We start from the raw sequence: 26,420 nt of genomic DNA on the forward strand, positions 1-26,420 counted from the left end.
CAGAATCTATGGAGATGGTCATGTGGTGTTGGTCCTTTTTATTTATGTGGTGGATGATGTTGGCTGGTTTTCGAATGTTGTACCATCCTTGCATCCCTGGGATGAATCCCACTTGGTCATGGTGTGTGATCTTTTTGATGTATTTTTGAATTTTGTTTGCTAGTATTTTGTTGAGTATTTTTGCATCTACGTTCATCAGAGATATTTGTCTGTAATATTCTTTCTTGGTGGGGTCTTTGCCTGGTTTTGATATTAGGGTGATGTTGGCTTCATAGAATGAGTTTGGGAGTATTGCCTCCTCTTCTATTTTTTGGAAAACTTTAAGGAGAATGGGTATTATTTCTTCTCTGTATGTCTGATGAAATTCTGAAGTAAATCCATCTGGCCCGGGGTTTTGTTCCTGGGAAGGTTTTTGATTACCGCTTCAATTTCTTTGCTTTTAATTGGTTTGTTTAGATTTTGTGTTTCTTCCTTGGTCAGTCTTGGAAGGTTGTATTTTTCTAAGAAGTCCATTTCTTCTAGGATTTCCAGCTTATTAGCATACAGGTTTTCATAGTATTCTCTAACAATTCTTTGTATTTCTATGGGGTTCATCGTGATTTTTCCTTTCTCGTTTCTGATTCTGTTGGTGTGTGTTGATTCTCTTTTTCTCTTGATAAGTCTGGCTGGAGGCTTGTCTATTTTGTTTATTTTCTGAAAGAACCATCTCTTGGTTTCATTGATTTTTTTTTTCTATATATTGTTCTGAATTTTATTTATTTCTTCGTTGATCTTTATAATGTCCCTCCTTCTGCTGACTTTAGGCCTCATTCGTTCTTCTTTTTCCAATTTCGATAATTGTGACATTTGACTGTTCATTTGGGATTTTTCTTCCTTCTTTAAATATGGTGGATTGCTATATACTTTCTCTTAAGACTGCTTTTGCTGCATCCCACAGAACTTGGGGCATTGTGTTATTGTCATTTGTTTCCATATATTCCTTCATCTGTATTTTAATCTGGTTGTTGATCCATTGATTATTTAGGAGCACGTTGCTAAGCCTCCATGTGTTTGTGGGCCTTTTTTGCTTGCTTTGTACAGTTTAGTTCTAGTTTTATTCCTTTGTGGTCTGAAAAGTTGGTTGGTAGAATTTCAATTTTTTTGAATTTACTGAGGCTCTTCTTGTGGCCTAGTATTTCGTCTATTCTGGAGAATGTTCCATGTGCACTTGAGAAGAATGTGTATCGTGTTGCTTTTGGATATAGAGTTCTATAGATGTCTATTTGGTCCATCTGTTCTAGTGTGTTGTTCAGCGCCTCTGTATGCTTAGTTATTTTCTGTCTGGGAGATCTATCCTTTGGAGTGTGTGGTGTATTTAAGTCTCCCAAAAGGAATGCTTTGCATTCTATATGCTCCTTTTAGTTCTGTTGGTATTTGTTTCACATATGGTGGTGCTCCTGTGTTGGGTGCATAAATATTTTTAATGGTTATATCCTCTTGTTGCAGTGACCACTTTATCATTACGTAATGCTCTTCTTTATCTATTGTGACTTTCTTTATTTTTAAGTCTATTTTGTCTGCTTGTAGTACTGCAACTCCTGCTTTTTTCTCCCTGTTGTTTGCGTGGAATATCATTTTCCATCCCTTGACTTTTAGTCTCTGTATGTGTTTCGGTTTGAGGTGGGTCTCTTGTAAGCAGCAAATAGATGGGTCTTGCTTTTTTATCCATTGTATTACTCTGTGTCTTTTGATTGTTGCATTCAGTTTATTTACATTTACGGTGATTATTGAAAGATATGTACTTATTGCCATTGTAGGCTTTAGATTTGTAGTTACCAAAGGTTCAAGGTTTGCTTCTTTAGTATCTTACTGCCTAACTTCACTTGCTTATTGAGCAGTTACAGACACTGTGTGGTAATTCTTTATTTCTCTCCTTTCTTATTCCTGCTCCTCCATTCTTTATATTTTGCGTGTTTTATTCTGTGCTCTTTTGTGTTTCCTTTAACTGCTTTTGTGTGTAGTTTACATTATTTTTTGCCTTTAGTTAGTATTTGGTTGGTCTGCTTTCTCTGCTGTGATGTTATTTTCTCTGGTGACATCTGTTTAGCCTTAGGCATGCTCCTATCTAGAGCTGCCCCTGTACATTACCCTGTAAAGGTGGTTTGTGGGAGGTAAATTACCTCAACTTTTGCTTGTCTGGGAATTGTTTACTCCCTCCTTCATATTTAAATAATAATCGTGCTGGATAGAGTATTCTTGGTTCAAGGCCCTTGTGTTTGGTTGCATTAAACATATCATGCCATTCTGTTCTGGCCTGTAAGGTTTCTGCTGAGAAGTCTGATGATATCCTGATGGGTTTTCCTTTGTAGGTGACCTTTTTCCTCTCTCTAGCTCTCTTTAAGACTCTGTCCTAGTCCTTGATGTTTGCCATTTTAATTATTATGTGTCTTGGTGTTGTCCTCTTTGGAATTGTGTGCTTCCGTGGTCTGAGCAACTATTTCCTCCCCCATTTTGCAGAAGTTTTCAGCAATTGTTTCTTGTAGGACACTTTCTGTCCCTTTTTTCTCTCTTCCTCTTCTGGTACCCCTATAATCTGAAGATTGTTCCGTTTGGCCACGCCACACAGTTCTCTTAATATTCTTTCATTCTTGGACATCCTTTTATCTCTCTCTGCGTCAGCTTCTCTGCGTTCCTGTTCTCTGGTTTCTATTCCATCAAAGGCCTCTTGCACCTCATCCAGTCTGCTCGTAAGTCCTTCCAGAGATTGTTTTATTTCTGTAATCTCCCTCCAGACTTCATCCCTTAGCACTTGCATATTTCTCCGAAGATCCGTCAGCATTGTTATGACCTTTATTTTGAATTATTTTTCAGGGAGATTGGTTAGGTCTATCTCCCCAGGTTCCTTCTGAGGGGTTAATGTCTGGGTTAGTCTGGTCTGTATCAAATTCTTCTGTCTTTTCATGGCGATGGAAATAATTGTGGGGAGCTGGCGTGTATGTCGGCTGGGTGAAGGTCCCTTCTTGCTGGTTTGTGGCCTTCCTCTCCTGGGTAAACGGCGACCCCTAGCGGCTTGTGCTGTTCAGCTGTGCACAGACAGGATTTCTTATTCTTGCCCGGCGGTTGTGGAGGAAGCTCTGCTCTGCTGCCGTGGGAGTGGCCGGCCTCAGGCTACTGTTCTGCTATGGCGGAGCCACGTCGGAGGGGAAATGGGAGGGAGGCTGTTTGTCACCGTGAGGGGCCTCCGAGTAGCGCTGCCACCCAGGGGGTTGGGGCACCCGGAGTTCCCCAGAATTCCCAGTTACTGGGCTGATTTCGACGGGGCGGTTCCGTCCACCTGTGAGGCTACTGTCCCTTGAACACTTTCAAAAAGCACTCGCTTTTCTTTGTCCCAGGGGCTCTGGTTGTGGGGACAGCTCTCAGGTTTTACTTTCCCGTTTCTCTAGTATCCAGCTCGCCACACGCTGTGTGTCTGTGCTCCTGGTGCGGATGTCTGGGGCTGGGTATTTAGCAGTCCTGGGCTCCCTCTCCCTCCCCGCTCTGACTCCTCTCCTCCCGCCCGTAGTTGGTGTGAGGGGCGCTCGTGTTCCGCCGGGCTGTGGCTTCCACCTTACCCCCTTCGGAGGCGCTGGGTTCTCGCAGGTGTGGATGTAGCATGGTTGTTGTCCTGTATCTTCTGGGCTCTCTTTTAGGGATAGTCGTATTTGTTGTATTTTCGAAAATATACGTGGTTTTTGGAGGAGGTTTCCCCGCTCTACTCACACCGCCATCTTGGCTCCTTCCACTGTAATGATTTATAAATAATGCTTATCTCTGCTATTGCTAATGAAAGCACTACGAAGTATATTTTCGTATATCCATATAAATCACTCAGACTAATAGAAAGCTCTACACTGGGTGAGTAAAGGCCAAGATTCTATACCTATTTCTGTGCTGAAGAGAATAATGAATGCCTTTTGTTGACTTGATTAAAGATTAAATTCAGAGTATACTTAGGTCTGAAGTTCTAATCTAAATAAATATTTCAAATGTGTATCCAGTTCAACCTTCTCTAACACTTGTAAATAAAACAAAAGATACACTTGTATGTTTATTTTAGTCAAGCTATAATATTCAAAACCTAGGATCACAATCAGCAAAATCATACAATGTGATCAGTCTTCTAAAATCACTACAGAAATTCCAGAAATCTCATTATCCTGCAGGGGATCAATAACATCAATTGAAAAAAAGAAATAAAAATGTGTTAAAGTATAGCTTCAAAAAGTACAACTAGCATTGGAAATAGGGGTTAGTATTGTAATAAACAGTAGTATAAAATGTGTTGGCTCTGAAAGTCCTAGGAAAACTGCAATTTGCAAGTAGCGGAATTTAGGTGTATTCTTTTAAAAGTATCCTCATCAGTGCCAATTTGGGACTTTCAAAGGGATATATGAATTTAAAATTGTGAACGATGTGCTTAAAACATATGGAATGGTTTTTTAAAAAGAAAATGTCACATTATCAAAATTTAGATTGCTGAATTCAAACAATAGGTAGTACATGACATTTAGAGAATTTGAGCACCACTAATAATGTATTACAAATTATTTCTGTATTTGGCCTGCTGCATTTATTGAAAGAAATGTCATTTATCATGTTACGGCAATTGTTAATACTTCACGCAATCGTGATGTACTGTGCACTTTTTAAAACTTTTTTAATATAATTGTGACAGTGAGAAAAAGAGCAAGTGCCTCCCCTATTTTATGCAAGAGTAGTTCTATTTGTTCAAGTTCATGCAATGAGTGACAGTAACTCAGGACTATCCTTAGGTGTCCTGATTTCCTGATAGACTGTTTTATCCTACTTGTCTGTCCAATATTTATTTCCGAATGAGTATTACTTGTACTTGCAAATATTTATAAAGACTTGAGTTTAACCAGCTTGGTTTATGTTGTTTCTATATACTTATTTAGCATTTGTATTTTAAAATTGTTTTGAGACATTTTATAAAGTCATAGCAATTTAAGACAGGTGGCATGTATATAATGTTAAAGTAAATAATTAAAATTTATATCGAGCATGGGCAACCTTTGGTAAATCTGTACTTACATCTTTCATTATTTGATTCCACTTAAATACCTTCCACCTAGATAGTTAATTATCTAAAATTGTCATAATTTTTCCTATAGGAAAGAATTAAGAGAATACAACGAATCAGAATGGAAAAGGAACTTCGAGCCCAGCAAATTCTAGAGGTAGAATTCTTAAATTTGATATGTTTAAAGTAATATTGACATGTATTTTAAAGTCTGAAAAATGAAAATTTTATCAGTCTGTTCTCTCACTCATACAAATTAACATGTCCATCACAAATTATCTGTAAACATAATGTATAGAATAAGGACCTCTCTGAACCATACTTAGCAAGTTTATCTAATCCTAATAGTAAAAATCCAGGAAATAAGTAAAGGAAAAAAAGAAAGGGGAAACCTCTCAATAGCCAATATAGTCATAAAGATCATATGCTAAAACTCACGCTCTTTACTTTTCAAAATGTCATTAAGTATTACAGTTAGATACCTGCTTTTCATTTAGAAATAAAACATGACAAAAGTAAAAGTAAGTGTTATATGTGGAAATATTTTAACCATGTTTGTTTTCTGAGTTCAGCAGAACTGGGCTGAAGGAATAGGGCTCAAGGACATGCTGGCAACAGCAAAAGGAATAGCTAAAACACAGCAAGGGAAAATAGGATAAACAGAAACTCCAAAGCCTAGCAACAGTCTGTAATCTGGTAGTTAAATAGGAAGCAATTTTCAACACCTTACTGGCCCAAAGGCATTTCTGTTATCAAACTGTGTAGTATAGTAACTGATGTCAAGAATAACTGCCCAAGTCCTCAAGAAAAAGCCAAATTATGTTAAGTGTACTGTGTCTAAGCTGTACATGTATATGTCTCAAAATTATCCAAAGTACTTTTGTCCAAAACAAGCTTTTTAATGTTGAAAATTACTATAACCCAAACCCTTAGCTGTTCAGGAAACTGTTGCCATAAAAGTTGGCTTATTCCCTGAGCAAGGCAGTTAGCTGACGTTTTCACAGTTACAGATCTTTTTTTTCTAAAAACATATACACATATTCCCTTACCCATTTCAAATTAATTTTAAAACCCTCCAAATTGAAAATATTAAAGTACATTGGCAATTACTAGTAGATAATTATGAAACTACTAGTTAATGACTTGAAGATTATAAAGCTCAAATTTGATAGCATGAGCTTGATATTCAGGATGTGCTTCACGAAAGGTTATGTTTCTATTATATTAGGGAAAAAAAACCTTGAATTTAACAACAGTAGGTTAAGTCGGGTTTAATTTTTCATTTAAGTTATTTAAGTAATGGATTTATCTCAAATTTTAAGTATTACAAAAGAAACTTCAAATAAAGTATACACGTGCATTTTTAAATGTTACCTATTTGTCCTTTAACCTTTATTGTTAAAATCCCGTTTTTCTAAACTTTCTACACTGATGATGTTTTACTTTAAAAAATCAGAGAACAAGCAACAAATGACCTAACATCACTGTTCTGTGATTAAGTTTTAAGGTAAAATAACACTCAAATTATTTCAGAATTTTTACAGAGTTTGAAGAAGAAAAGCTGACATACTGTTACAATTTAAGAATTTTTTTGTATATCTTAAGTGTAATCTATACCTTAGAAATGAAATTAGTACGTTAAACGTAACAAACTGAGGGGAAATCTGTAATTGTCTACATACATGTTACATACTGTTTTGAACCTTGCGAGGCATGGAGCCCCATTTTCAAGTGTAAGGTCATATTCAGGTTGTGGTGGTGCTGTTGCATGACTTTGAGACCTATTTTATATGCACAGGCTAAGAGGATAAAGAAGGAAGAAGCTGCAAAAGCCAAATTTTTGGAGGCTGAGAAACGAAAACAGGTAAATGTAGAGGACAGTCAGAGTTTTTAGTTTTTCAAATTTATTTAGTTTTTGAAATTTATTGATTAAATATTATTTATTTATTTTAAATGAATTTTGTTATCCTTAATCCACAATGACATGAATAACATTATGTTTACTAGGCTCCCCGCTTCACCTAGTCCCCCCCACAAACCCTATTATAGTCACTGTCCATCAGTGTAGTAAGAAGTTGTAGAATCACTACTTGTCTTCCCTGCACTGCACAGCCCTCCCCGGGCCCCCACACCACCTTATACATGCTAATCGTAATGCCCCCTTTAATTTTACCCTGCCCTCATCCCTCCCTTCCCACCCATCCTCCCCAGTCCCTTTCCCTTTGGTAACTGTGAGTCCATTCTTGGGTTCTGTGATTGTGCTGCTGTTTTGTTCCCTCAGTTTTTCTTTGTTCTTAAACTCCACATATGAGTGAAGTCATTTGGCACTTGTCTTTCTCCGCCTCGCTTATTTCACTGAGCATAATATCCTCTTGCTCCATCCATGTTGTTGCAAATGGAAGGATTTGTTTTCTTCTTTTGGGTGAATAATATTTCACTGTGCATATGTACCACCTCTTCTTTACCCATTCATCTACTGATGACACTTAGGTTGCTTCCATTTCTTGGCTATTGTAAATAGTGCTGCGATAAACATAGGGGTGCATCTGTCTTTTTCAAACTGGGCTGCTGTATTCTTAGGGTAAATTCCCAGAAGTGGGTTTCCTGGGTCAAATGGTATTTGTATTTTGAGCTTTCTGTGGAACCTCCATACTGCTTTCCACAATGGTTGAACTAATTTACATTCCCACCAGCAGTGTAGGAGGGTTCCCCTTCCTTCATAACCTCACCAACATTTGTTGTTCTTTGTGTTTTGGATGGTGTCAATCCTTACTGTTGTGAGGTGATAACTCATTGTGGTTTTAATTTGCATTTCTCTGATGACTAGCGATGTGGAGCATCTTTTCATGTGTCTGTTGGCCATCTGAATTTCTTCTTTGGAGAACTGTGTGTTCAGCTCCTCTGGTCATTTTTTAATTGGATTATTTGCTTTTTGTTTCCTTAGGTGCATGAGCTCTTTATATATTTTGGATGTCCACCCTTTATCAGATATGTCATTTATGAATATATTCTCCCATACTGCAGTTTACCTTTTTGTTCTAATGAAGGTGTCCTTTGCTGTACATATGCTTTTCAGCTTGATATAGTCCCACTTGTTCATTTTTGCTTTTGTTTCCCTTACCCGGGTAAATACGTTCATGAAGAAGTTGCTCGTGTTCATGTACAAGAAAGTTTTGCCTATGTTTTCTTTTACGAGTTTTATGGTTTCATGACTTACATTCAGATCTGTGATCCATTCTGAGTTTACTTTTTTGTATGGTGGTCGACAATAATACGGTTTCTTTCTCTTACATATTGTTTTCCAATTTTTGAATATTGTGACTTTGTAGTAGAGCTTGAAGTTGGGGAGTGAGATCCCCCCCACTTTATACTTCCTTCTCAGGATTGCCTTGGCTATCTTGGGTCTTTGGTGTTCCCATATGAAGGTTTGAACTATTCGTTGCAGTTCATTGAAGAATGTTGTTGGTAATTTGATAGGGTTTGCAACAAGTCTGCTTATTGGTGTGGACATGATGGCCATTTTGGCGATATTAATTCTTCCTAGCCAGGAGCATGGGATGAGTTTCCATTTGCTAGTGTCCTCTTTAATTTCTCTTAAGAGAGTCTTATAGTTTTCAGGGTATAGGACTTTCACTTCCTTGGTTCGGTTTATTCCTAGGTATTTTATTCTTTTTGATACAGTTGTGAATGGAATTGTTTTCCTGATTTCTCTATTAGTTCATTGTTAGTGTATAGGAAAGCCACAGATTTCTGTGTGTTAATTTTGTATCCTGCAAGTTTGCTGTATTCCGATATCTGTTCTAGTAGTTTTTGAGTGGAGTCTTTATGGTTTTTTATGTACAATATCATGTCATCTGCATATAGTGACAGATTAACCTCTTCTTTACCAGTTTGAATTTCTTGTATTTCTTTGTTTTCTCTAACTCCCGTGCCTAGGACCTCCAGTATTATGTTGAATAACAGTGGGGAGGTTGGGCATCCCTGTTTTGTTCACGATCTCAGAGGAAAAGCTTTCAGCTTCTTGCTATTCAGTATGATGTTGGCTGTGGGCTTATCATGTATGGCCATTATGTTGAGGTACTTGCCCTGTATACCGATTTTACTGAGAGTTTTTATCATGAATGGCTGTTGAATTTTGTCCAATGCTTTTTCAGGATCTATGGAAATGGTCATGTGGTTTTTGTCCTTCTTGTTTATGTGTTGGATGATGTTGGTGGATTTTCGAATGTTGTACCATCCTTGCATCCCTGGGATGAGTCCCACTTGGTCATGGTGTTTGATCCTTTTGATGTATTTTTTAATTTGGTTTGCTAATATTTTTTTGAGTATTTTTGTATCTATGTTCATCAGGGATACTGGTCTGTAATTTTCTTTTTTGGTGGGGTCTTTGCCTGGTTTTGGTATTGGGGTGATGTTGGCTTCATAGAATGAGTTTGGGAGTATTCTCTCCTCTTCTATTTTTTGGAAAACTTTAAGGAGAATGGGTATTATGTCTTCTCTGTATGTGTGATAAAATTCTGAGGAAAATCCATCTCTTCCTGGGGTTTTGTTCCTGGGTAGTTGATTACCACTTCAATTTCTTTGCTGGTAATTGGTTTGTTTAGATTTTGTGTTTCTTCCTTGGTCAGTCTTGGACGGTTGTATTTTTCTAAGAAGTTGTCCATTTCTTCTAGGTTTTCCAGCTTGTTATCATATAGGTTTTCATAGTGTTCTCTAATAATTCTTTGTATTTCTATGGGGTCTGTCGTGAGTTTTTCTTTCTCATTTCTGATTCTGTTGATGTGTGTTGATTCTGTTTTTCTCTTAATAAGTCTTGCTAGAGGCTTATCTAGTTTGTTTATTTTTTCAAAGAACCAGCTCTTGGTTTCATTGATTTTTTTTTTCTATTTTATTCTTCTCAATTTTATTTATTTGTTCATTGATCTTTATTATGTTCCTCCAGCTGACTTTAGGCCTCATTTGTTCTTTTTCCAATTTCGATAATTGTGACATTAGACTATTCATTTGGGATTGTTCTTCCTTCTTTACATATGCCTGGATTGCTATGTGCTTTTCTCTTAGGACTGCTTTTGCTGCGTCCCTCAGAAGCTGGAGCTTTGTGCTGTTGTTGTCATTTGTTTCCATATATTGCTTGATCTCTATATTAATATGGTCGTTGATCTATTGATTATTTAGGAGCATGTTGTTAAGCCTCCATGTGTTTGTGGGCCTTTTTGCTTTCTTTGTACAATTTAGTTCTAATTTTATTCCTTTGTGGTCTGAAAAGTTGGTTGGTAGAATTTCAATCTTTTGGAATTTACTGAGGCTCTTCTTGTGGCCTAGTATTTGGTCTATTCTGGAGAATGTTCCACGAGCACTTGAGAAGAATGTGTATCCTGTTGCTCTTGTATGTAGAGTTCTATAGATGTCTATTAGTTCCGTCTGTTCTAGTGTGTTCTTCATTGCCTCTGTGTCCTTACTTATTTTCTGTCTAGTGGATCTGTCCTTTGAAGTGAATGGTGTGTTGACGTCTCCCAAAATGAAAGCATTGCATTCTATTTCCTCCTTTTAGTTTTGTTGGTATTTGTTTCACATATGCTGGTGTGCTGTGTTGGGTGCATATATATTTATAATGGTTATATCCTCTTGTTGCACTGACCCCTTTATCATTATGTAATGCCCTTCTTTATCTCTTGTGACTTTCTTTGTTTTTAAGTCTATTTTGTCTGCTACTAGTACTGCCACACCGGCTTTTGTCTCCCTTTTGTTTGCATGGAATATCATTTTCCATCCCTTGACTTTTTGTCACTGCATGTTTTTGGGTTTGAAGTGGGTCTCTTTTAAGCAGCAAATAGATGGGTCTTGCTTTTTTTTTTTTTTTTTTTTTTAATAATTATTTTTTATTGAAGGGTAGTTGACGCACAGTATTACATTACATTAGTTTCAAGTGTACAACACAGTGGTAGAACATTTATATACATAATTCGAGGTTCCAGCTATCACCCTACCAAGCTGTTACAATATCTTGACTATATTCCTTATGCTATACATTACATCCCGGTTACTTATTTATTTTACCATTGGAAGTCTGTCCTTTTTTTTTTTTTTTTTTTTGTGAGGGCATCTCTCATATTTACTGATCAAATGGTTGTTAACGACAATAAAATTCTGTATAGGGGAGTCAATGCTCAATGCACAATCATTAATCCACCCCAAGCCTAACTTTCATCAGTCTCCAATCTTCTGAGGCATAACAAACAAGTTCTTACATGGAGAACAAATTTTTACATAATGAATAAGTTACATAGTGAACAGTACAAGGGCAGTCATCACAGAAACTTTCAGTTTTGCTGGGGGTGTTGCTTTTTTATCCATTGTATTATTCTGCATCTTTTGATTGGTGCATTCAGTTTATTTACATTTACGGTGATTATTGAAGGATACGTACTTATTGGCATTGCAGGCTTTAGATTTGTGGTTACCAAAGGTTCAAGGTTAGGTTCTTCAGTATCTTACTGCCTAACTTGACTTGCTTATTGAGCAATTGTAGACACTGTCTGGTGATTCTTTATTTCTCTCCTTTCTTATTCTTCCTCCTCCATTCTTTATAAATTGGGTGTTTTATTCTGTGCTCTTTTGTGTTTCCTTTAACTGCCTTTGTGTGTAGTTGATTCTATTTTTTGCCTTTAGTTAGAATTTGGTCTGTCTGCTTTCTTTGCTGTGATTTTATTTTCTCCAGTGACATCTGTTTAGCCTTGGTAGTGCTGCCATCTAGAGCTGTCCGTCTACAATACCCTGTAAAGGTGGTTTGTGGGAGTTAAATTCCCTCATCTTCTGCTTGTCTGGGAATTGTTTACTCCCTCCTTCATATTAAATGATAAACGTGCTGGATATAGTATTCCTGGTTGAAGGCCCTTCTGTTTCATTGCATTAAATATATCATGCCATTCTCTTCTGGCCTGTAAAGTTTCTGCTCAGAAGTCTGATGATAGCCTGATGGGTTTTTCCTCATAGGTGGCCTTTTTCCTCTCTGTAGCAGCCTTTAAAACTCTATCCTCATCCTTGATCTTTGCCATTTTAGTTATTATGTGTCTTGGTGCTGTCCTCTTTGGAGTTCTGTGTGCTCTGTGGTCTGAGGAACTATTTCCTCCCCCATTTCTGGGAAGGTTTCAGCAATTATTTCTTCAAGGACACTTTCTATCCCTTTTTTCTGTCTCTTCTTCTTCTGGTACCCCTATAATGCGAAGACTGTTCCGTTTGGTTTGGCCACGCAGTTCTCTTGATATTCTTTCATTCCTGGACATCCTTTTATCTCTCTCTGCATCAACTTCTCTGCGTTCCTGTTCTCTGATTTCTATTCCATTAAAGGCTTCTTGTACCTCATCCAGTCTGCTCTTAAGTCCTTCCAGAGATTGTTTTATTTCTGTAATCTCCCTCTGGACTTCATACCTTAGCTCTTGCATATTTCTCTGAAGATCCATAAGCATGGTTATGACCTTTATTTTGAATTATTTTTCAGGGAGATTGGTTACGTCTATCTCCCGAGGTTCCTTCTCAGGGGAGGATGTCTGGATTAGTCTGGTCTGCATCAAATTCTTCTGTCTTTTCATGGCGATAGAGGTAGTTCTGGGGAGCTGGTGTGTATGTCGCTGGGAGGTCGTCCCTTCTTGCTGGTTTGTGGCCTTCCTCTCCTGGGAGAACGGCGACCCCTAGCGGCTTGTGCTGGGCAGCTGCACGCATACTGGGTTTCTTATTCTTGCCCAGCGGTTTTGGAGGAAGCTCTGCCCTGCTGCCATGGGAGAGGCCGGCCTCAGACTACTGTTCTGCTATGGCGGACCCACGTCGGAGTTGAAATGGGAGGGAGGCTGTTTGTCACCGTGAGGGGCCTCTGAGTAGCGCTGCCACCCAGGGGTTCGGGGCGCCCCGAGTTTCCCGGGATTCCCAGTAACTGGGCTGATTGCACCGGGGTGTTTCCTACAGTTTGAGGCTCCTGTCCCTTTAAGACTTTCAAAAAGCACTCGCTTTTCTCTGTCCTTGGGGCTCCGGCTGTGGGGGCAGCTCGCAGGTTTTACTGTCCCGTTTCTCTAGCATCCAGCTCGCCACTCGCTGTGTGTCTGCTCTCCTAGTGCTTATGGCTGGGGCTGGGAATTTAGCAGTCCTGGGCTCCCTCTCCCTCCCTGCTGTGACTCCTCTCCTCCCGCTAGGAGCTGGGGTAAGAGACGCTCGTGTCCTGCCGGGCTGCGGCTTGTATCTTACCCCCTTCGGAGGCACTGTGTTCTCACAGGTGTGGATGTTGCCTGGCTGTTGTCCTGTATCTTCTGGTCTCACTTTTAGGGATAGTTGTATTTGTTGTATTTTCAAAAATATATAGGGTTTTTGGAGGAGATTTCCACCGCTCTATTCACGCCGCCATCTTGGCTCCTTCCCCTGCACTGATTTATAAATAATGTTTATCTCTGCTATTGCTAATGAAAGCACTACCAAGTATATATATGTACATCCGTATAAATCACTCAGACTAAAACAACAGCTCTACACTGGGTGAGTTAAGCCCAAGGTTCTATACCTATTTCTGTGCTTAAGAGATTAATGAATGGCTTTTGTAGACATGATTAAAGATTAAATTCAGAGAACACTTTGGTCTCAAGTTCTAATCTAAATAAATATTTCAAATGCAGATCAAATGCAGCGTTCTCTAAAACTTGGAAATAAAAGAAAATATACACTTGTATTTTTATTATTGTGAGCTATAATCAAAACCTAGGTTCACAATGAGCAAAGTCATAGAAAGTGATCAGTCTTCTAAAATCACAGCAGAAATTCCAGAAATCTCATTATCCTACAGTGGATCCCTGCAGGAAATCAATAACATCAATGCAAAAAACGAAATAAAAATGTATTAAAGTATTGCTTCAAAAGGTACAACTAGCATCTGGAAGTAGGGGTGGGTATGGTAATATTTGGTAGTATAGAATGTGTTGGCTCTGAAAATCCTAGGACAGCTGCAATTTACAAGTAGGGCAATTTAGGTGTATTTTTTTAAAACTGTATCCTCATCAGGGCCAATATAGGACTTTCAAAGGGATTTATGTATGTAAAATTGTTAACGATGTGCTTATAGCATATGGAGTGATTTTTTGAAATGAGAATGTAAGGTTAACAAAATTTAGGTTGCTGAATTCAAACAATAACTAGTACATTACATTTAGATAATTTGAGCACCACTTATAAGTTACTACAAATTATTTCTGTATTTGGCTTACTGTAGTTATTGAAAGTAATGTAATTTATCACGTTATGGCAATTGTTAATACTTCGTACAATCGTGATGTACTGTGCACTTTTTAAATCGTTTTTAATTTAATTGTGACAGTGAGAAAAAGAGCAAGTGCCTCCCCTATTTTATGCAAGAGTAGTTCTATTTGTCCAAGTTCATGCAATGAGTGACAGTAACTCAGGACCAGCCTTAGGGGCCTGATTTCCTGATAGACTGTTTTATCCTACTTGTCTATCCAATATTTATTTCCAAATGAGTATTACTTGTACTTGCAAATATTTATAAAGACTTGAGTTTAACCAGGTTGGTTTATGTTGTTTTTATATACTTATTTAGCATTTGTATTTTAAAATTGTTTTGAGACATTTTATAAAGTCATTCCAATTTAAGACAGGTGGCATATATATAATGTTAAAGTAAATAATTAAAATTTATATCCAGCATGGGTAACATTTGGTAAATCTATACTTATATCTTTAATTATTTGATTCTACTTAAATACCTTCCACCTAGATACTTAGCTTATTATCTAAAATTGTCATAATTTCTCCTACAGGAAAGAATTAAGAGAATACAACAAATGAGAATGGAAAAAGGTCTTCGAGCCCAGCAAATTCTGGAGGTAGAATTCTTAAATTTGATATGATTAAAGTAATATAGTCATGTATTTTAAAGTCTGAAAAATGAAAATTTTATCAGTCTGTTCTATCACTCATACAAATTAACATGTCCATCACAAATTATCTGTAAACATAATGTATAGAATAAGGACCTCTCCGAACCTTACTTAGCAAGTTTATCTAATCCTAATAGTAAAAATCCAGGAAATAAGTAAAGGAAAAAAAAGAAAGGGGAAACCTCTCAATAGCCAATATAGTCATAAAGATCATATGCTAAAATTCATGTTCCTTACTTTTCACAACGTCATTAAGTCTTATAGTCATACCTGCTTTTCATTTAGAAATGAAACATGACAAAAGTAGGAGTGTTCAATGTGGAAACAGTTTAACCAGCTTTGTTTTCTGAGTTCGGACAGAACTGGGCTGACAGAATAGGGCTCAAGGACATGCTGGCAACAGCAAAAGGAATAGCTGCAAGACAGCAAGGGAAAATAGGATAAACAGAAACTCCAAAGCCTAGCAACAGTCTGTAATCTGGTAGTTAAAAAGGAAGCAATTTTCAACACCTCAATGGCCCAAAGGCATTTCTGTTATCAAACTGTGTATAGTAACTGATGTCAAGAATAACTGCTCAAGTCTTCAAGAAAAAGCCAAATTATGTTAAGTGTACTGTGTCTATCTGAGCTGTACGTGTATATGTCTCAAAATTATCCAAAGTACTTTTGTCCAAAACAAGCTTTTTAATGTTGAAAATTATTATAATCCAAACCCTTAGCTGTTCAGGAAACTGTTGCCATAAAAATTGGCTTATTCCCTGAGCAATACGGTTAGCTGAGGTTTTCACAGTTGCAGGTTTTTTCCTTCTAAAAACATGTACACATATTCCCTTACCCATTTCAAATTAATTTTAAAACCCTCCAAATTGAAAATATTCAAGTACATTGGCAATTACTACTAGATAATTATGAAGCTACTAGTTAATGAGTAAGATTATAAAGCTCAAATTTGATAGCATGAGCTTGATATTCATAATGTGCTTCATTAAAGGTTATGTTTCTATTATATTAGGGAAAAAACCTTGAATTTAACCACCGTACGTTAAATAGAGTTAATGTTATTTAAGTAATGGATTTATCTCAAATTTTAAGTATTACAAACGAAACTTCAAGTAAAGTAGACACGTGCATTTTTAAATGCTACTTATTTGTCCTTTAACCTTTATTGTTAAAATCGATCCCGTTTTTGTAAAGTTTCTACAGTGATCATAATTTACTTTCAAAAATCAGAAAAAGCAAAAAATGCCATAACATCATTTTTTTCTGTGATTAAGTTTTAAGGTAAAGTAACACTCAAATTATTTCAGACTTTTTACAGAGTTTGAAGAAAAAAACCTGACATTCTCTTACGAATTTAAGAATTTTTTTGTATATCTTAATTGTAATCTATACGTTAGAAATGAAATCAGTATGTTAAATGTAACAAACTGAGGGGAAATCTGTAATTGTCTACATACATGTTACATACTGTTTGAACCTTGCGAGGCATGGAGCTCCGTTTCCAAGTGTAAGGTCATATTCAGGTTGTGGTGGTGCTGTTGCATGACTTTGAGACCTATTTTATATGCACAGGCTAAGAGGATAAAGAAGGAAGAAGCTGCAAAAGCCAAGTTATTGGAGGCTGAGAAACGAGAACAGGTAATTTAGAGGACAGTCAGAGTTCTTACTTTTTTCTATTTATTTTGTTATCCTTTACCCACAATGACATGAAGAACATTATGTTTACCAGGCTGCCTCCTTCACCAAGTCACCCCCACAAAACCCTTTCCAGTCACTGTCTATCAGCATAGTAAGATGTTGTAGAATCACCACTTGTCTTCCCTGCACTGCACAGCCCTCCCCGGGCCCCCACCCCACATTATACATGGTAAAGATAAGGCCCCCTTTCTGTTTGCCTGCCCTTATCCCTCCCTTCCCACCCATCCTCCCCAGTTCCTTTCCCTTTGGTAGCTGTGAGTCCATTCATGGGTTCTGTGGTTGTGCTGCTGTTTTGTTCCCTCAGTTTTTCTTTGTTCTTATACTCCACATCCGAGTGAAATCATTTGGGACTTGTCTTTTTCTGCCTGGCTTATTTCACTGAGCATAGTACCCTCTAGATCCATCCATGTTCTTGCAAATGGTAGGATTAATTTTGTTCTTATGGCTGAATAATACTCCACTGTGTGTATGTACCACCTCTTCTTTATCCATTCATCTACTGATGGACACTTAGGTTGCTTCCATTTCTTGGCTATTGTAAATGGTGCTGCGATAAACATAGAGGAGCATCTGTCTTTTTCAAACTGGGCTGCTGCATTCTTAGGGTAAATTCCCAGAAGTGGAATTCCTGGTTCAAATGTTATGTCTATTTTGAGCTTTCTGAGAAACCTCCATACTGCTTTCCACAATGGTTGAACTAATTTACATTCCGCCTAGCAATGTAGGAGGGTTCCTCTTTCTCCACAACCTCGCCAACATTTCCTGTTGTTTGTCTTTTGGATGGTGGCGATCCTTACTGGTGTGAGGTGATATCTCATTGTGGTTTTAGTTTGCATTTCTCTGATGACTAGCGATGTGCAGCATCTTTTCATGTGTCTGTTGGCCATCTGAATTTCTTCTTTGGAGAACTGTCTGTTCAGCTCCTCTGCACATTTTTTAATAGGATTATTCGCTTTTTGTTTGTTGAGGTGCACGAGCTCTTTATATATGTTGGATGTCAACCCTTTATCAGATCTGTCATTCATGCATATATTCCATACTGCAGGGTTCCTTTTTTTCTAACGAAGGTGTCCTTTGCTGTACATATGCTTTTCAGCTTGATATAGTCCCACTTGTTCATTTTTGCTTTTGTGTTCCCTTGCTAGGAATTCGCTCATGTTTATGTCCAAAAGAGTTTTCCCGATGTTTTTATCCAAGAGTTTTTTGGTTTTATGACTTACATTCAGGTCTTTGATCCATTTTGAATCAGCATGTTATTTTTTTTTTAAGTAAACGCTGCGATGGTATACCAGTATCAATTATATTAAAAATAAAAACTCAAAATGACTATATGAAATAATGTTTAGCACAGATAAATGTATATAATGTGTGCTTTTATTGTATGTTTATATTTGTTTCTTTATATATGGGTTTTTTTGTGATGTCTTTAGCTCTTTAAGTAGCAGACCCCCAACTCAGAAATGCAAACTGTTGGATAATGCTTTGTACTGTGTGGTGTTTCTCTCGATCAGAATGATCTCCCTAAAGCTACTTTGTGTTGTTTATAAGTTTCAAATGGCATCTGAAATCTGATTATGTCCTTGGATTATAACTTTCTCTTTGTTTCAATATTAAAAAGTGAAGCCTATAGAAACAAAAGCCTAACGTTATCAGTTATTTACCAATAATAAAAAGAGTTACCATTAATTACCGGGATGTTGTTTGAGGGTCTTTTGAGGGGTTAAAATTTGGTTTCATGACTGTGATTTCAGATACTTAAAAATTCCTAAATATAACTTGAGTATTATTAACAAATGTGTTTATCTCTGCTTTTGCATACAAGGTTTGTGTATAGATGAAAATTGAAAACATCAATTATGTTTGTCCACGATATAAAATGTAAAAAGTAGAGAAAAAGACTGGCTATTGAATATTTTCAATGACTACTAGTACAGATGTTAACGTATCTTTATTTATGTGGCATTTGTAGAATTAATCATTAATTCATGCTTAAATAAGTTTTATATGCTAAAGCACACCAAATATGTCCGTTAGAGTCAGATGATAATTACTATAGTCAGAAATAAAAACAATATTTAGATCAGTTGGTGAGGAATGTTGAAATGATACAGACATGAGAGTCAGGGAAAAGGATAAAAATCCCTCAAAACTGTGCCTGGCAAATTGTACAGCTGAGAATTGAATAGGTGCATTAAGAAATGGGTGAATAAATTAGTTCTTCTGACCACTCTAAGTTCACAGTAACGTGAGAGACATTAAACAGATAATTGTCCCAGAGTTCAATAAATGCTATGTTATGTGGGAGCCAAAAAAGAAATATTAAAGTGCCTGAAGTAGTTGTGGGAAGAGTAAAAAAAAAAAAAAGGCATATGTGTTGAGGAGGAGGAGCTGTGAATTCTAAGCAGGGCGGGGATGACATACACTAAGGTACAGCCTGATGACTGAGTTAGGGCCCTTGGGGTGAGGAAGACAAGGGGCAGAGGGAGTCAGTTTTAACCTTGTATGTACACCTGTCTTAGCTTTGTTGCTGCTTCTCCTCTTTCTCCTCCTCCTCCTCCATCTTCAGCAGCATCATCACATCATCATCCAAGCAGTGCCTCAAACTGTCACGCAGACTTTTCCCAACCCAGCTGTGTCAGTGTCACTAGGGCCTGGCGAATGCACCGAGAGTAAGACGTGAGACTGACCTTGTGGGGGCCTAGGTTGTGACTGTCTATATATGCCATTTGAAACTGGTTCTTTGAGTCATCTTACACGAGAACCACAGGATTTGCATTAGTCCTATACAGTTCATTAAAATTCAGTAAATAAATTAGTGACTAATTTGACTAATAAATTAAAATGGTGGATAAGTTCACTAAATTCACTGAATTTAGAGACGCCATGTTTCCCTTGAAGTATCTTTATTAGTAAACAAAAATGGATGCCTGTCACCAAGTTTTAAAGATCCTACTATTTTCAAAGATTTCTTGGAAATCTCCGTTTTATCCTAAAAATTGACCACACTCTTACCTTCTGTTCCATATTATAGGTATGGTTTTTTAATTGGAAAAAGTACTGCATATCACTAGTTAAAAATGATGCCCAAGAATACACATGCACACACACACAGAACACACAGCTGGCCTTGGAACAATGTGACATTAAGGAAACAACTCTGCATATAACACCTGACTCCCCAGAAACTTAACTACTTATAATAGCCTACCATTGACTGGGAAGCCTTACTGATAACATAAGCAGATCATCAACCATATTTTTTATGTTGTATGTATTGTACGCTGTATTCTCACAATAAAGCTAGAGAAAAGAAAATGTTTTTTCAAATTGTTGCAGATCTCAAAAAAGTTACCAGTGTGTGTATTTTTTTTAAACCTGCATATAAGTGGACCCATGCAGTTCAAGCGTGTGCTGATTAAGGATCAACTGCACAAAAATATATACAGTCATAAGATTATTTTGAAAATCAAACAGTGACAATACTGAAAAGCAAAATAAGTTATTTCTATGCAGTCCTAAGTCCGTCGCTTAAACCTGCTTGGACAGTTCTGTTCATGGACATAACACAGATCACTTTTTAAATTTTAACTAATGGCTTTTCAAACATAATAATGGTTAAAGAGACTATGTGGGCATGGTTTTCTTTTTAAGGAAAAAGAACGGTCGAAGCAAGAAAAACGTGATGAGAAACGATTAAAGAAAGAGCTTAAACTAGAGCAACGAAGATTAGAATTAGAAATTGCAAAAGAACTAAAGAAGCCTAATGAAGACATGTGCTTAGCAGACCAAAAGGTAAGTTATCATGTAAACCATTTCCTTAATAAGTTTAATTTTTCCTGTGTTCTCACCTCATTCGTCTGCCCGAGCTGCCAGTACGAAGGCTTTCACTTTCAGCTGAGCAGTGGATTTCCAAGTCTAGGTCAGTGTGCTTCTCCTGATGGCCACCAATAAGTCTATTGACCTCCTGCGCTGGAAATGGAAGTTCTAAATATATAAGTGGTGGAGTGCTGCCAATCTTTTTCATTGAAATAAAAACACTGTACAAATGTACAAGGGGGAATGATAAAAGTAGATAAGATTTCTGTTTCATTTGGTCCTTCCTATATGTTTAGATACAGAAAGATCTACCTTCTCCTCAAACCCCCTTAGATATTTAAATAAATCAGGATTTATAATCTGTAACCTCCTTCAGTGCTTTAGACTTGTTAGCTAACTTCATTGAGTATGTTGACTACTTTCCAGGCACTGTGCTAAGTGTTTTTACGTATGAATTCTCCCATTTAACCCTCACCACAATCCTGTTGAAGAGGTATTTATGCCCATTTACAAGTGAGAAACTTTGACACAAAGAGGTGAAGGAACTTGCCCAAGATGACACAACTCATAAGTGGCACCTTGGATCCAAACTCCAATTTGTTAAACTCCAGGGTCCATACTGTTTATCACCTTGAAAGCCAAGAAATGTGTCCAGTGAGAGGACCTCATGTGTTTTCTCTCCTGTTGTTTTCACAGGTGTTGCTAAAATACGTAAAAGTAGAAATTTGGAAAGAGCGTGATAATCATGTTAACTGGCATAATTTATATACTTATCAGAAGAAATCAATTATGTTTGGCTATAGTTAAGATGGTATTTGTAGAAAATTGTCAATAATACATATTTCTGTAATACTGTCAATAATAGTATAATTAGTCAATAGGATCTATATTATATGCCATGTTCATCTGATAATACAAAGAGTGATTGTCTCTTTTCAGCTTTTTCTAAAGCACTTAAAGCAAAAATATCCTAGTGGGGATTTAGTTATAATACTATTCTTACTTAGCACAAATGCTTTTAACTACAAATAAAAGTATAAACACTAGTTTTAGTAAAACTGCATGTTTAAATTTTCCTATGTCCAGAGAGGGTACATAGGTTAGTTGACACATTTAGTAGGCTCACAGTGAGCAATTTTTGAAAAATCCTAAAAGACCTCTATTTTCTTGAATTTGTTATTTCTGTTTAAATCCATATGCAGTAAATCAAATATAGAAGTCCATTTTAAGCCTTTTGATAGCTTTGTTATATAAATTTTTTAAATCACATGGTATGTGTATGATATGGTTCAAGAAAAAAGATTCAGACTTAGATGGTTTTCAAATGGAACCTGTAAGGTTTGTGTGCTATCAGATATTATCCGCAGTTCTGTTTCCACACAGTATCACTAGAGAAGGTCCTTGGTTAGTTGTTTCAGTAAGTGCAGGGTGGAGGAACATTGTTTAACAAAGACCAGTGAAATAGAAATATGTAAAAGTTCATTTTTTTCTAATCAAAATTTGAAATACTATTATTAAGTCTCATTCATGGCCTTATTGCCTTATTTACTTCCTAAATATTCATGACAACTGGTACTACAGTTTTGTCATTAAAATGTTACTATGTGAGCACATTTGAGAAGTAGCAAAAGAAGCTGCTTTCTAATGGGAGTATTGAAATTCAATATTAGTGTTTTGCTACAAGCCTAGAGACTGTTAGTTGCAGTGTAACTGGGTTCTTGATAGGATCATGGGTTCTGGCCATGTGGACCAAATAGTTTATCTGCATTAATTAGCCAAAGATGGTACCATTCTCCCATCGGCCCATAGATACACGGTAGTTTCTGAGCAACCAAAAAAGCATGAATTATTAATCAGTCTCCATCATTAGAAGAAATTAGTACACGTGCCCTACTTAGTATGTCCATGGCCAAGTACTTTTGAAATGCTTATTTCTTCTGTTGCTCCAGTTATGGAACCCATGTTCTATCAATATGTTAATTAAAATTTGTGTTCTTTTTTCAGAATTCTGAGTTCGTATTGAGTTCCACTAAAACTTATTGATGGTTGCTTGGTTTCAAAATCCCGTGCTTAGTACTATGGGGTTGCAGAAATGCCCTCAGGGAATCCACAGTCTAGACGGAAAACCACTGGCAGAATTCAAGAGCAAAGAAAGACGGCAACTTGTTCTATTTCAGAAAATCTGAAGTCATAGCCGTTTTAGTTAATTAGTTTTTTATTTTATTTTATTTTTCAGCCTTTGCCAGAGTTGCCTCGTATTCCAGGACTTGTCCTCTCTGGAAGTACATTTTCAAACTGTCTCATTGTGGTGCAGTTCTTACGAGTCTTCGGTAAAGCTTTAGGCTTTAATGGGAATACTGATGTTCCAGACCTGAGTATTCTTCAAGAGGGATTGCTGAATCTAGGGGACAGCATGGCTGAGGTACAAGACCTGCTTGTGAGGCTCCTGTCAGCTGCTGTGTGTGATCCAGGTCTAATTACAGGATACAAGGTAAAAAAACAAAATACAAAAAATGATTTTAATTTGTACCCTCAGTGCACTGATAACTGGCTTTAGCATATTAGCAGAAGAGTGTATACACTGATCTAGTTTTTTCCGCATCTCACAAAGTTAAGTGTAGATTTGCGTTCAGTTGCAAATGGTCCACATCTAGGAAAACCTGGTTCATAAAGCCTACAGAATGTAGATATTCCCAGATTACTCTTATTTTTCTCTAGCTTTTGGCCAAAACCAAGTGACTTAAGGAAAGTGATATTCAGCAAAAGAGAATTTATAAATCATAAAGAATTAAAATTTATGTATGCCTTCTGAAATTATGCTGTGTGCTCTCAATCACTGTGAACAATTGAGGCGAATGGCAGCACCTCTAAGATCAGCATGATAAGACTCTGTACCTCTCAGTGGATACTCAAGAAATTCAAATGGATCATAATTCCAGCTAAGATACACATTTCAGTCAGCTTTGCTGTAGATAATATGATGGAGAGAGAAGTTTCCAGGTGCACCAGTTGCTTGTTCTTCCATTTTCCTATTTAGGATACCAGACAATAAAGTCCATGACACTCTAGAGCTGGAAAACACAACAGTAGTGCCCCTGGGCCTCCCGCAACCAGTACTGATAGAACGCCTAGATAAAGCCTTAGAAAGCTTGAGATAGTTTCTATAGTCAAAGAAGGTATGATATCTACTCATGAGTTCACATACTCTCCTTCCTGCCTGTTAACCAAGGGTCTAAAGAAGGAATAGAAAGACGCAAGTACTCAAATACCTGTCTATCATCTGTTGTCTATTTTTATCTTTACTTCATTTCAAGTGTGAATTAAGCCCTTTTCAGTAATACATAGATAATATAATAAAAACATTTAAAAATCTTAATTGTTTTTATGTTCTGTACGGTTAGGATCAATACTGACAAAAATGCCAAACTTTTATAGGCCGAAACAGCTCTTGGAGAACATTTGCTGAATGTTGGTATGAATCGAGACAATGTTTCCGAGATCTTGCAGATCTTTATGGAGGCCCGTTGTGGACAGACTGAGCTCACCGAAAGCCTGAGGACCAAGGCTTTCCAGGCCCACACTCCGGCCCAGAAAGCCTCGGCGCTGGCCTTCCTGATCAGTGAGCTGGCGTGCAGCAGGAGGGTGGTGAGGTGAGCCCGTGCCTAGACTTCTCTGGCGCTTCCTTCCTGTTCTCAATTTGTCTAATCGAAATAATTTATATGACAAAGTAACACAAATTACCCATGGAAAATCCAAAGTTTACAGAGTAGCACAAAGAAAACAAAATTACACTTAACCTCACCATTCAGAGATGACTACTACTACTACTACTATTTTAATGTATTTACTGCAGTCTGTTGAAAAGAAAATTTGGATCTTACTGCATGTTCTTTGCTACCATTTTGTTTACTTAATAATTCTGTTAATTATTCATATAAGGAAACATAAAAATAGTTTTTTCTTACCATGGCACCAGAAGGTAGCACGTTTGCAAGAATCCGGAATTTTTTCTTTCTTTGACATCTTTCAGTGATAAATAACTACGTGATTTTCCTTCATAGCCATTAATAGAATTATCCAGCTTTTTATTTTATTATGTGCTAATAACAATTTAATATTAGTTTATTGATGTATTGTACTTTTTAAAAACTTACATTTAAGAGTCAAAGTAAATTTTGCACTCTAGTATTTCAAGTTTTGGTGAACAAATCCATATTCATCTTGTTCTTTCTATTCATTATTTTACATATTTTAATTATCGTTACTTTTACTTCTTTTCCTTTCTAGGAAAAGGATCAATCTGTATATTTCAGAGCCATGCATTTCTACCATTGGTGGACATACTAAGTCTTCTGTATATCTCTTAGCTGTGATACTGTATTGATATAATTTTTCACTTGTTTTCGCTACTCATTGACATCACTTTTAGTTAGCAAGAAATGGCAGCAGTTTACTCACCATGTTAACATATTGCATAATGGATTAATTTCTGTCTTCTAATAAACTTTTGCATTGACAGTGAAATTGACAAGAACACTGATTATATGTCAAACTTGAGGAGAGATAAATGGATGGTAGAAGGTAAACTCCGCAAGTAAGTCCTGTTTTATTAAAGTTAGTATACTGTTTCCCATTGTACAAATTCCCCAGTAAAACATAAATTCCAAACACAGAATTTAAAGTTTATTATGTGTAAGAAATAAAAAAAGGTAAAGCTTAATTAAGATGAATTAAGAAATTAATAAAACCTAGGATGAGAGTCTGCAATGGACAAAAGTTGTAATTAGAGTCATTGAACATCTTATGCTTCAGACTTAGAAAAAAGTCAGTTTACATTTTTGCTTCCAAAGAAGTCAAGCAATCACGTTTTCTAAGATTGTTGTTGGCTATCAAGTTAGTTTTGTCATAAGTAGAATCTGTTTAGAACTGCCACTTTTAAAAATTGCTTTCTAATTAGTTTGCTTTCATAGAGTCTAAAATATCCAAATGTATTCAGAATTAAAGCTTAATTAGTTTCCCACCAGGAAATATAATGCTGAAATTACTCAATTTCTATGTAAGAGGAGATATCTTTGTATAATTTGAACAGAAATTTTTTCAGTCTGAAAGCATGGGATCAGGAATTATCATTGGTCATTGCTAGAGTTAATTTTTTCAGCTAAGTTTTATTTTTAAAATATATTCTAATTCCAGAGAGATCCAGAATAATTCTTAAAAGTCAATATATTCTGTAATTTCTGGAAACATATTTCTTAAATTTCTTTAATTCTAATTTTATTGCCATTGACTTAATACTCACCGTAAGGAATTTTGGTTTAAAACTCATGTTATTTTCTCTAAAATGTATGAAGAGAAGGTTTTCTTGTACATCCTAATTTTGTTACATTTTAAAGGCTCCGAATCATTTATGCTAAGAAAGCAGGCAAGAGAGACACTTCAGGTGGCATCGATCTTGGAGAAGAGCAGCACGCGTCGGCCACCCCCACAGCAGGATGCAAGCGAAGAAGGAAGGGCGGCGACAGTGACGCTGATGGCAACGAGGAGGAGGAGGAGGAGGAAGACAAGGAAGACAGAAAAGGAAAGAAAACCGATGTCTGTGAAGATGAGGTAATCAAGTTTAGGTAGATTTTATTACTTGACAAAGATAACATAACATACTGAAAACAGAATTTGGGGGTCAGGTGGATTTGGGTTTGAATTCCATTTTGACACTTACTTGCCTCAGTTTCTTCATCTGAAAACTGAATATTTATAACAATCACCTTGTAAAGTTTTTTGTGATGGTTTAATAATTGCCCACACATGGGATGGGCTTACACTGAATAAACAAAGGCAAGTTTTTCTTTTTATAGAACATATTGAGAGTTCTTCAAAGAACCATGTAGATTCTTAATTTCAGTTATCCTCTTTCATTC

The 26,420-nt window shown here is 36.7% G+C and overlaps 1 protein-coding gene across 1 annotated transcript in view; it reads left to right on the forward strand.

Annotated features, from left to right (window-relative positions):
* LOC130681265 (bromodomain adjacent to zinc finger domain protein 2B-like) overlaps positions 1 to 26,420 on the forward strand; it is a 93,314-nt gene that overhangs the window by 37,368 nt on the left and 29,526 nt on the right. The window contains exons 8-15 of the mRNA XM_057493902.1: positions 6,864 to 6,923; positions 14,872 to 14,937; positions 16,564 to 16,629; positions 20,341 to 20,481; positions 22,742 to 22,996; positions 23,941 to 24,155; positions 25,025 to 25,099; positions 25,899 to 26,112. Coding sequence (XP_057349885.1) covers positions 6,864 to 6,923; positions 14,872 to 14,937; positions 16,564 to 16,629; positions 20,341 to 20,481; positions 22,742 to 22,996; positions 23,941 to 24,155; positions 25,025 to 25,099; positions 25,899 to 26,112 — 1,092 coding nt within the window. The remainder of the gene's footprint in view (positions 1 to 6,863; positions 6,924 to 14,871; positions 14,938 to 16,563; positions 16,630 to 20,340; positions 20,482 to 22,741; positions 22,997 to 23,940; positions 24,156 to 25,024; positions 25,100 to 25,898; positions 26,113 to 26,420) is intronic.

Source organism: Manis pentadactyla, chromosome 16, assembly GCF_030020395.1.
Source record: "Manis pentadactyla isolate mManPen7 chromosome 16, mManPen7.hap1, whole genome shotgun sequence".
In the NCBI taxonomy this organism is placed as follows: domain Eukaryota; kingdom Metazoa; phylum Chordata; class Mammalia; order Pholidota; family Manidae; genus Manis; species Manis pentadactyla.